This window comes from Mandrillus leucophaeus, unplaced genomic scaffold (assembly GCF_000951045.1).
Source record: "Mandrillus leucophaeus isolate KB7577 unplaced genomic scaffold, Mleu.le_1.0 Scaffold13, whole genome shotgun sequence".
NCBI classification, from domain to species: Eukaryota; Metazoa; Chordata; class Mammalia; order Primates; family Cercopithecidae; genus Mandrillus; species Mandrillus leucophaeus.
Window position 1 is genome coordinate 6,276,794 of NW_012101254.1, and position 12,171 is coordinate 6,288,964.

The 12,171-nt window shown below is 40.6% G+C and overlaps 1 protein-coding gene across 2 annotated transcripts in view; it reads left to right on the top strand.

The window, feature by feature from the left end:
• The window catches only part of ASXL2 (additional sex combs like transcriptional regulator 2), a 152,947-nt gene extending 141,078 nt beyond the window's left edge, over positions 1–11,869 (top strand). For both annotated transcript variants that reach the window (XM_011972683.1, XM_011972684.1), the window contains one exon: positions 5,103–11,869. In XM_011972683.1, the coding sequence (XP_011828073.1) occupies positions 5,103–7,550 (2,448 nt within the window). In that variant the 3' untranslated portion in view covers positions 7,551–11,869. The remainder of the gene's footprint in view (positions 1–5,102) is intronic.
• The last annotated feature ends 302 nt before the right edge of the window (positions 11,870–12,171 follow it).

Below are 12,171 nucleotides of genomic sequence, written 5' to 3' on the forward strand. Positions count from 1 at the left end.
GAGCTCGGAGGCAACTGATCTCAGAATCTTAGAGTTAGACCAAATAGAATTTAAATGGACTTCCAAAAAGTTAGTTATAATTCTCAGCCTCTGTAGAACATTGACAGCCAGCTATCCTACTGTCTCCTCAGGACCTCTTAGATTTTTTGGGCCAGGATTTGCACAGATATTGCAGAGAAGAGTTGATCACAATCCCAGGGTGGAAGAATCTTGGGCTTCCTTCAGTTCCTTTACAGGGAGTCTGTGATGCATGCCTCCAGACAATGTGGCCCCTTTATAAGCAGAAGTATTAACAATAACTACCATTATTGAGTTTAAGACAGTTATGGAAATCTTGTAACCATCATGGAAATTATTGTCTGATATGACAAAATAAGAAATGTGAGACTAAGCATGAGGAGACTATTGGTGTAATCAAAGGATCCTATCTCTGTACCAAGAGTACAAAGATTTTTTAGTTTACTTTGGCCCTTTTCTTGCTACCATAACTGACTTTATGTTCTGTGAATCAGGAACTACGTTTAGCTCCCTCCTATTAAAGGAAATATGTGTGGCTATCCTCTGTCACTACTGGTTACTTGAGGGACACTAGTAAGATGGAATAGTCTTGATAAGCTCTACTGCTTAGCATGTGATTAACTTCCAGTTAGCCGTATATTGCTGCATGTCAAATCTTCCAAATTCTTCTAGGCAGTATCTTTGACTATCTTAATATATAATGCCCTTTAAAACCCAAACACATTTTTACTTCTGATCTTAAAGGTTTATTAATACTTTGGCTTTTGCTTAATATCAGCTTGCAGTTCATTCATTTAATAAATAGTTTATTTTTCTTGCCAAGGAATTTAAGAGCCAAGGCACTGGATATTACTCATTAGGATGTAAATGGAAAAATAAGCCTAGTAAAGGTACTTTTTCCCCCTTTTAGTTTAACTTAGGTGAACCAAAATTAGTCCTGTCAGGAAGTATTCCTTGGAAAGATTCACTTACTAGAACTTGACCCATTCTCATTGTATTTTTTTTATTTTTATTTTTTATTTTTTTTAAATGGAGTCTTGTTCTGTGGTCCAGGCTGGAGTGCAGTGGCACAATCTTGGCTCACTGCAGTCTCCGCCTCCCAGGTTCAAGGGATTCTCCTGCCTCAGCAGCCTCCTGAGTAGCTGGGATTACAAGCATGCACCTGGCTAATTTTTGTAATTTTATTTTTTAGTAGAGATGGGTTTTCACCATGTTGACCAGTGGTCCCTTAGACCCTATCTCAAAAACTCCTGACCTCAAGTCATCTGTCCTCCTCTGCCTCCCAAAGTGCTGGGATTACAGGCATGGGCCACCGTCTATACTTCTTATTACTTTTTTATTCACTGCTTGTTTTTTTCCCCCCTCAAGATGAAGTCTTGCTCTGTCACCCAGGCTGGAGTGCAGTGACGCAGTCTCGGCTCACTGCAGCCTCCGCCTGCCGGATTCAAGGAATTCTCCTTTCTCAGCCTCCCAAGTAGCTGGGATTATAGGCGTAAGCCACGACCCCCAACTAATTTTTGTATGTTTACAAATAATTAAAATAATTATTTGTAGAGGGGTTTCACCATGTTGGCCAGGCTGGTCTTGAACTCCTGACCTCAAGATCCACCTGCCTCAGCCTCCCAAAGTGCTAGTGTTGTAGGTGTGAGCCACCGCGCCCGGCCAGTTCATTGCTCTTTAAGATTGGTGATTTTAGCATTTAAGAATCTATGGGGGTTTTTTCTTTTCTTTTTTTTTTTTTTTTTCTGCCTTTAACATGCATTGCCAGAGATTCTGATTTTTGTTTTAATCACTTTTACTATTCTTTTTTATAAAAATATTAGAAACTTTTTTTTAATGTCATTCACAGCTTATCTCCAGACCTGAGAGCTGAGTAACTGTTTAGGTTTTGCTATAAATGTTGCTAAGACCTATCATTTCTATTTCCTCACCTGTAAACAGGCTGGGTTACATCATATTCTGTCTGCTTTCTGCTAGTCCAGAGGGATTACACAGAAACTTTAATCCACTGTGACCAAGTTAATATAATTTTACTTTTTTCCATTCTTTTCCTTTCTTCTCCCTCTTCATCTTCCTCAAAAAAGACTTTTCCAGAAGTGTCTTTAGTAACTCTCTTCCCTTAGACCCTATCTCAAATACTGCTTTCTTAGACAAAGCTTAATGTAATTTATAACAGAACAAAACCTTTTAAACGAAATTTAAGTAGAAAACAAAATTCACAAAGTAGTAGTAGAAAACAAAATTTGCAATGTAGTATAAATGTTACAACTTAGTTACAACTTTTATATACATACATATGTATATAAAAATTATATACACACAATGCACATTATATGTTTTACATTCCATATACAGTCAGCTCTCTGTATCAGCAAGTTCCACATCCTCAAGGTTAATTCTATATTATCAACCAACCACCTGGTAAAAATATTTGGAAAAGAATACAAATGTAAAAATACAGTATAACAATTTATATAACATTTATATTATGTTAGGTGTTATAAGTAATCTAGAGGTGACTTAAAATATATAGGAGGATATGTGGAGGTTATCTGCAAATACTATGCCATTTTATATAAAGGACTTGAGCATCCTCAGATTTTGATATCCTCCAGGGTCCTAGAACCAATCCCCCATGGATACCAAGGGATGACTGTACACTTAAAAAGAAAAGGATTGAATCTCTCTGCTCTCCCAAGGTAGGACTTCTCAGTAAATTAAATTGTTATCAGTGCCTGGACAACTTTGAGTGGTTTTGCACTTAAAAAGAAGATATGATTTATTCTGCATAATCAGGTATTAGGGCTATTTACATAAGTAACTGAAACTTATTTTTAGATACTGAAACCTTTCATTTTAACCACTTTTAATGGTTCTTATTTGATTTCAACATGTTATTAATGATTGTGTTATTATGATACCATGTATTATGCTAGGTATAGTGTTACTCTCAAGAGTGTTCTTATGTAAAGTTGTTTGTCCCTATGTAAGTTCCCCTAAACACCTTTCTTGTATTTACTTTTTTAGTTTTATCTTTTTTTTTTTCTTTCATTTTTTCCCTGCAGTTTCTTTCATATGATATAAATAAAGGACAATAACTGCTGCTTTCTTACCGTAGGCAGCCTCTAAAATACTATGTGCTGAGTAAATATGCTATCTAGGCTTGTTCGAATTGGCTGTGAAATAGATTTAGCTCTTAGAGAGATTAAGTAGATTTCCTGATGTAAGACATATACTCTGTGACACCTATTATGAAGTCCCATGGCTCTAACTTTGGAATTATAGAGAATCAATTTTTGAGGATTACTGACCTTTTGAGAAATTAGTATTGCAAATAGTGAAAAATGTTTAGTGACTTTATTGTTCTTAATTTAAGAACATTAAGAAAAATGGCATGCATTTTCTTAGGGTTTAGTGGGTTAATTTTTTTTAATTAAATGCTTTAGAACATCTTAACAGTTATTTACTCCTTTAAACTCAACCAGTTACTAGAACGGTGCACATCTTGATGCATTATTAGTAACTCTAATAGCTTTCAAAGTATTGTTCAGGACAGAAGGCAGATTTGTTTCAGACATGATGATTTTATTGTATGAAAATCATTGGTTTTGCCAGGCATGGTGGCTCACGCCTGTAATCCCAGCACTTTGGGAGGCCGAGGTGCGTGGATCACTTGAAGTCAGGAGTTCGAGACCATCCTGGCCAACATGGTGAAACCCCATCTCTACTAAAAATACAAAAAAATTAGCTGGACGTGGTGGCGGGCACCTGTAATCCCAGCTACTCGGGAGGGTGAGCCACAAGAATCTCTTGAACCCGGGAGGCAGAGGTTGCAGTGAGCTGAGATTGTGCCACTGCACTCCAGCCTGGGGGACAGAGTGCGACTCTGTCTCAAAAAAAAAAAAGAAGAAGAAAATCAATGGTTTCAAACCTGATAGACATCAGAATCTCACAAGTAGCTTTTTAGAAACACGTTTTTTTGTTTGTTTGTTTGAGCTGGAGTCTCCCTCAGGAGTTACCACAGGCCAGACTTTTTCAGGCTAGGTGCAGTGGCTCGTGCCTGTAATCCGAGCACTTTGGGAGGCCAAGGCAGGTGTATCACATGAGGTCAGGAGTTCAAGAGTAGCCTGACCAACATGGTGAAACCCCATCTCTACTGAAAATACAAAAGTTAGCCAGACGTGTGGCCCACACCTGTAATCCCAGCTACTCGGGTGGCAGAGGCACAAGAATCACTTGAATCCAGGAGACTGAGGTTGCAGTGAGCTGAGATCGCACCACTGCACTCCAGCCTGGGTGACAGAGCAAGACCTTGTCTAAAAAAAAAAAATTCTTTTAATTAAAAAAAAAAATTCCTAGGTCCTGGGGACTCTAATTTGTAATTTTTGGGATAGGACCCAGAGCATATATATTTTTAAAAGGTTGCACAAGTAAATATAATACCAGTCAGAGATGAGAATGGCTGGTAAACATTATGTACGTACTCCTTTATGTGTGTGGGCATGGTAGGGGCTCCTATGGATCACACATTGTCTTCCTTCCAGTGCTATCTAGAAGCCTGTGTAATTTGAGATAATCCAGCCCAAGTGTGTGTGTGTGTGTGTGTGTGTGTGTGTGTGTATGTAGAACAGAAAAGAGCAAGTATTTTCCCCCTGGACCTTGGTGGTAAAGCTAAGAACTAAAAGACAGTAGTGGTATGGGTGGCTGGCTTACTTGCTTTTCTCTCCTTTCTCAAACATAAATACACTTTTTAAAAATGCAAATGCCCTAGAAAGCTTTGCATCATGATAAGCACTTGTGATAGTGACATTAGGAGGGAGTTGAGATAGGAAAAGAGGTGTGGGGATTTGGGTTGAGAGTGGAAGCAGTTGTCTTTGGCACCAATAGAAAAAGCAGATGTAAGGACTCTAGAGACAAACTAGTGTTACTTTCTCCAAGGTTTGGCCTCTCGACCATAGACCACCCATGTTTGTCACAGGTACTGTAGTGTTCATCTGTTTTTAAAATGTGAGGGCTAATGAAGTTTTGTTATTCTTAGAAATGAAAACTAAGCTCTGTTGTTTTTTCCCCTCTACTTCTTTCAGATCCCGGTCTCCAGAATCTCCCCCATGCCGTTTCATCCATCGCAGGTCTCTCCCAGGGCTCGTTTTCCAGTCTCCATCACTAGTCCTAACAGAACAGGAGCCAGAACTCTTGCAGACATCAAAGCAAAAGCTCAACTGGTCAAAGCACAGAGGGCAGCAGCTGCCGCTGCCGCCGCAGCTGCTGCAGCCGCCTCAGTTGGAGGGACCATTCCAGGACCTGGCCCAGGGGGTGGACAGGGTCCAGGAGAGGGTGGTGAAGGGCAGACTGCTAGAGGAGGCAGTCCAGGCTCAGACAGAGTCAGTGAAACTGGAAAGGGCCCCACACTGGAACTGGCAGGAACTGGAAGCAGGGGAGGTACGAGAGAGCTTTTACCCTGTGGTCCAGAGACTCAGCCCCAGTCTGAGACCAAGACCACCCCAGGCCAGGCACAGCCTCATAGTGTCTCTGGAGCACAACTACAGCAAACCCCCCCAGTGCCTCCAACACCTGCCATCAGTGGAGCATGCACAAGTGTCCCATCACCAGCCCACATAGAGAAATTGAATAATGAAAAACTGAACCCCACCAGGGCAACAGCCACAGTGGCCTCTCTCAGCCATCCACAAGGGCCCAGTAGTTGCAGACAGGAGAAAGCACCTTCTCCAACAGGTCCTACTCTAATTTCAGGTGCCTCACCTGTTCATTTTGCAGCTGATGGCACAGTTGAGCTCAAAGCAGGTCCTAGTAAGAATATACCTAACCCTTCAGCCTCATCAAAGACAGATGCTAGTGTGCCAGTGGCTGTAACTCCCTCCCCTTTAACATCTTTATTGACCGCAGCCACTTTAGAAAAGCTTCCTGTACCGCAGGTCAGTGCAACTACAGCACCTGCTGGATCAGCTCCACCCTCGAGCACTTTGCCAGCAGCTTCTAGCCTTAAAACCCCAGGAACTTCTTTAAACATGAATGGACCCACTTTAAGACCAACCTCTAGTATTCCTGCTAATAATCCTTTAGTGACTCAGCTGCTTCAAGGCAAAGATGTTCCCATGGAGCAAATTCTGCCTAAACCTCTCACCAAAGTTGAAATGAAAATGGTTCCACTGACTACTCAAGAGGAAAGGGGGATGGGAGTGCTCATAGGTACCAACACAACAGAAAATAGCACCAGAGAGGAAGTTAATGAGAGACAGTCCCATCCAGCTACACAGCAGCAGCTGGGCAAAACCTTGCAAAGTAAGCAGCTCCCCCAGGTTCCAAGGCCCCTTCAGCTCTTTTCAGCTAAGGAGCTGAGGGACTCCAGCGCTGACACACACCAATACCAAGAAGGACTAAGTAAAGCAACCCAAGATCAGATCCTTCAGACTCTCATTCAGAGGGTTCGGAGGCAGAATCTTCTCTCAGTTGTGCCGCCCTCGCAGTTCAACTTCGCTCACTCAGGTTTCCAGCTGGAAGACATCTCCACAAGCCAGAGGTTCATGCTGGGTTTTGCTGGCAGAAGGACATCCAAACCTGCAATGGCAGGGCACTACTTACTGAATATTTCTACCTATGGCCGGGGCTCAGAGAGCTTTAGGAGGACCCATTCTGTAAACCCTGAAGACCGTTTTTGTCTAAGCAGCCCCACTGAAGCCTTGAAAATGGGATATACAGACTGTAAAAATGCAACAGGAGAGAGTAGCAGCAGCAAAGAAGATGACACTGATGAGGAAAGTACTGGTGATGAGCAGGAATCTGTCATGGTGAAAGAGGAGCCCCAGGTTTCCCAGAGTGCTGGCAAGGGTGACACAAGTTCAGCACCCCACAGCAGGGAAACTGTATCTACCAGTGATTGCTTAGCTAGCAAGAATGTGAAGCCTGAGATACCAGTGAACGAGCAAACCACTTTAAGTAAGGAGAATTACCTGTTCCCTAGAGGCCAGACATTTGATGAAAAGACCTTAGCCAGAGATTTAATTCAGGCAGCACAGAAGCAGATGGCTCATGCAGTGAGAGGTAAGACAATCCGTAGCAGCCCCGAGCTTTTCAATTCTACTGTTCTTCCTCTGCCTGCAGACAGCCCCACCCACCAGCCCCTACTCCTTCCACCCCTGCAAACCCCGAAGTTGTATGGAAGCCCCACCCAGATAGGGCCAAGCTACAGAGGCATGATCAATGTCTCCACCTCATCTGACATGGACCATAACTCTGCTATACCAGGTAGCCAGGTATCTAGCAATGTAGGTGATGTCATGTCATTTTCAGTGACTGTCACTACCATCCCTGCTAGCCAAGCTATGAATCCCAGCAGCCATGGCCAGACCATTCCTGTTCAGGCCTTCCCTGAGGAGAACAGCATAGAGGGCACGCCTTCAAAATGTTACTGCCGCTTGAAAGCCATGATCATGTGCAAAGGCTGTGGCGCTTTCTGCCATGACGATTGCATTGGCCCCTCCAAACTGTGCGTCTCCTGCCTTGTTGTTCGGTAATGAGACTAGAAAGAGATACACTGTAAAGGAGGGGGAAGGGAAGGGTTGACCAGTTGGGTTTTTTGCATCCTTTTGGAATCACAGAAATAAACAAGTAGGTTTCAGTTGTCTTCAGAGACAAATGTTACTTAATCAGGAATACAAAGTACAGATCTTTTACATTTTAGAGGAAGAGCACCTTGTATAGTAAGTCTAAGTCAAGCAAGACTTTGTGAATTTGTGACAAGTTTGCACTTACAAAATCATGTAAATATGTCACATTTTGTTTAACATTTTCCCAAGTGTTTAGGTAATAATGTGTTACTTTGAATTCAGATTTATGTTCTACTACTTGTGACTGAGAAAAGTTTAATGCCAGCATGGTAAAAGGAAGCTGTCTCCCTCTGACATTTCCTAGGAAGCTAGGAAAAGGAAAGTGAAGGAATGGTCTAAAGAAATGGCCATTCACACTGATTTTGTCTGGACAGTCTGCCTGCAGCTTGTTCATAGATTATTCAGCCTTTGCAGGACTTGGATTCAAGGTTTTACTCAGTCCCTTTACCTTAGGTGGAATCTTAAATTGAAATTTTTGGTAAGGAATTCATTTCACAGGTAGTGTTTCAGACTCAGAAAGCCCTGACTTGGTTCTTGGCTTCCATGGTCTAGTACTGTTGCCAAGCAGTCTGCTTGGAATTTGTGGATCCCTGCTGTTCCCTGATCCCACCCCCTGCCCTGAGACAGTGAATGTAGTCCGTGAAGGGAGTGCCTCTCTGGGACCCCGTGTGTTGTTACAGGCTGTGCAGTGCAACAGTTCCAGCAAAAATACCCTATCCCCGCACTTAGTCATTCGTGGTAACTAACAATTTTGAACTACTAATATAAAATGAACAGAAAAGTGTTAGTGATTGGGTGATTTGAGCTACATCTTGTTGAGCAAGGGGAGTGAAACCATAGAAACTGTTAAATTGAACGTGAAGAACTTTGGAAAACAATTTTGACACTAGAACAAGGTCACCTCTCTTTTCCTCTTCTCTCCCAACCTATTAACCTAGTGCTTGATAGTCAGCTGTTGTTGCAGGTAGAAAAGCTCACCAATGCCACATTTGTTCATTCTGTTCAACCTGCTTTGATCTCCCAGGCATCTGAACAGGATGAAATCATCTTATATCTTACTTTACGCACATACACAATACAAGACACTTTTCCTGTTTTAGAAAATATAGGCCTTGTTTGGATTACTGCTGTCTGAGCACTAGAAATTTCTAATGCAAAGGGGCCTCAGTGAATGGCTAAGGGAACAACTGGAAAAGAAGGAAAATGAGCCCTAAAGTTTTTTTGGTTGTTTGTTTTAGTTTCTTTTTCTTTCTTGTTTCCTTTTTTGTTTTTAAATCCTTCTCTAGTGACTGAAGAATTTGTGAGTACATAATATTTAGGTCATGGTTAAGGAACATTAAACCTGCAGTTTAACAGAATTTTGTATTAAATGGGGGTGTGTCAGTTTGCATCATTTGCATATTGATTTCAAGTCTCCTGATTTGGAATGTATGAAGTACAAATGTTAATGCAACATGGTACAGTTGTATTTGTCCTTCATATTTAGGATGTGATATTTATAAAATGCAGAACAGATTAAACTTGTTAAGTCACGTTCCAGATTAGGAGAAAATAGGCAATAATAATCTCTGTTTTGCCCCCATTCTACTACCTACCCCTGCCCACCCCACCCCCACATCACACACTCTTTAATGCTTTCCCACAGCCCCTGCTCCGTCCCATAAGAAACTCACTTCACTGTTTTTCACTTTTCACTTCTGGCTTTTTTGTGGCCCAAGGCCAGTATAGGATTAATATCTGTGTTCCACCTTCAGTCAGTACAATATGTCTGTCCATCTTTCCCCCTTTCTTCCAGCACACACACACACAGCTAAGAGATAAGAAGGCTGCAAGGATTGGGGATAAGGAGTATATCTTCAAGCCAAGAACCGGTAGAAAACAGAAATAATGGTTCTCCCAAACGTTCAGTACCTTGGGCAATCCAATAAGGGTTTAAAGAGATCTGTTGCTGAGTATAACTCTCCCTGCCCTACCCCATCACTCTTCCTTAGTGCCAGGGCTGAGGGCTGGTCAGCGTGCTGGAAGAGGTTGAGAGTTTTGGAATTGACTCCATGCTAAATGTCAGTTACCAATTTGGATTGATGAAAGTGATTTTTCTGCTTTACCCCTTTCCTGTCAGAAAGGTTTTCCTCTGTGCTTCCCTTAATTTAAGGATGAACAGACTATAACTAGGAAAGGAGGAAAGGTATCAGGGATTTTTAAGTCTGTTTAGAGAGCAAACCATATTGTGCCTCTTCATCTTGACCCCGGCTCTTCTAGATAGGTCCTAAACATTGCTGTTCACCAGATTATCTTAACAAATAATACTCAACTAAATATTTGCATTTAGGAATACTCCTAAAACAGATATTGCCAACTAGATACACTGCCTCAATCTTGACCAGACAAGAGAACAGTTAAATTCTCTTAGTTGGGTAGTAACTTGAATATCAATCTATTTATCAGTTTGTTTGAACACAGAAGTTTCAAGTGGAAAGCCATTCATCTTAAAAGCTGAACAGAAAAATTTAAAAAAAAAACAAACACACATTACAATCTGGCCTTTTAGAAAATGAACCAGTAGAAACAAAACCTTTAAATTAGTAGTATGGTACTCCAGCAGCACCTTTAAAGCAATCTTTACCTTAGTTTTTGAGTCGTTTTACCTTTCAACCCGATCTGAAAAGTTTTAATAAATGCTGAGCTTATTCTTAGGGTATGACCTGGCATTATTTCCAGTGACTAGTCAGGCATTATGCCTGATGCATACGCCTCCCGTGCACCCCTCTCCAGCCTTCAGATGTCCTCCACTGCAGGTCACTCCAGGAGATAGCATTAATAATATAGCCTCAGTCTTGTTTATAAAGATTCTAAGTTGTTTAGTAAAGAAGTCTCCCTGAATCTTAAATAATTTTGAAGAATTAGAATTCTCCATCCTATTAAACAGAAAGTAAAGCCAAATAGCCTGGAGTTGTTTGTCCTACTTCTGTTCCATAACCCCTATGCTCAAGATACTGAAGCTCTCTGTGGTATTTCGTGTAACATTTCTAAGAATAAGAGCTGACAAATGGGAAACTTTTCTCGGGGTGGAGAGAGCATACTTATTGGGCTGTGAAGGCATACAGATGTACATGTTTTAGAGCTTATCTCAGATTTAAATAGCCAAAGGAAGACCTCATTGCCTTCCAGGTGAAGGTGCAAAGTCATACATATTAATGACCTGACAGTTAACATTCTGTTGCTTATTATTGCCTTTCTCCACCTTAGAGAGCCATAAATAACTCTCTGGTGAAGTGATTTGCTGTAATGGGGGTGAGGAGTTGCGGGGGGCTTCTCTGGTCATTACACTGCTTTTTATTTCTAGAACTCACTATCAGTGAGCAGTGCCAGAGTGTTTTCTCTTTGACCTAGAGGTTTCACATCATAGCGAGGAGGGAAAAGTCTCCCCATCTCATTACAACAGTGTGCTACGTAAGTAACTTGGCCAAGGGTAGTTTTCAGCTAAATTTATAGAATAGTCCAAAGAGACTTTGAGAAACATGGTGATAAGCAGGGGCCTTTCCTACCATGTTTCGATACCTACACACCTATTGAAAGAGAACAGTAGGTAAAACATTTCCTAAAGTTGAAGCAATAGCTTCGTAGATTCTTGGTTACTTTATTTTTTTTAATGCTTTACATTTGATACAACTATTGAAGATCAATTTTAAAAATAGCTTTCCAGTAATATATTTTAAGTAATATATATTTTAATATCTGTAAAAAGTGACAGTGGAAGACTTTGAATTTCTCATATATGGTATGTTTGATGTAGGACCTCTCTGTTAAGGCACAAATTATTTCAAAGGAAGTTACTCTAAAGACACTCAGATTATTTCAGAAAAATGCAATAAGGGGAATAGTTTTGGGGTTTATTTTTTATTTTAAAAGAAAATTGACTTATTTACCACAAGCTATTTTTTTCCCTTCTGGCTATAAGGTTTGTACAGACTGGTTTGGTAAATGCTAAACTTTTGTGTCTTTTGCCTTTTTAAAGGAATTGTTAACATTGGAATTGAGGGTATGTACAGAGAAGTTGGTGTCAACACCATTTAAAAAGTCATATTTTTTCACAAATATAGAAAATCATTTTACATAAGAATTTTAAGTATTTGCAATAAATATATGTATATAGATTGTATGTATTCCTATATTCTTATTTTTCATTTTATTATTAAGTAAAAGATCATTAAAAGTGAAAATAAAAACCTTGGAGTTTTTTGGTGAATCTTGAGGTTTGACGTACATCTGAGAGTGGCATGGGTAAGGGTCCTCTGTTACTACCTTATACTACTATGGGATGGTTCCCACAGATTGTATGGAAGAGAGTAAAATGAGGAACTTGATGATAAATCAGGGTAGTGTATTTCTTTTGGAATTTAAGTAAAACTGATTAAATTTTCCTTATCTATCTGTCTCCATGTTTTCTCCCTTAATCTGTTTTGTCTCCTAACCCCCTAACATTACTGGAAAAGTGAAGAAATGCAGTGCAGCCTCTTTATTAATGTGC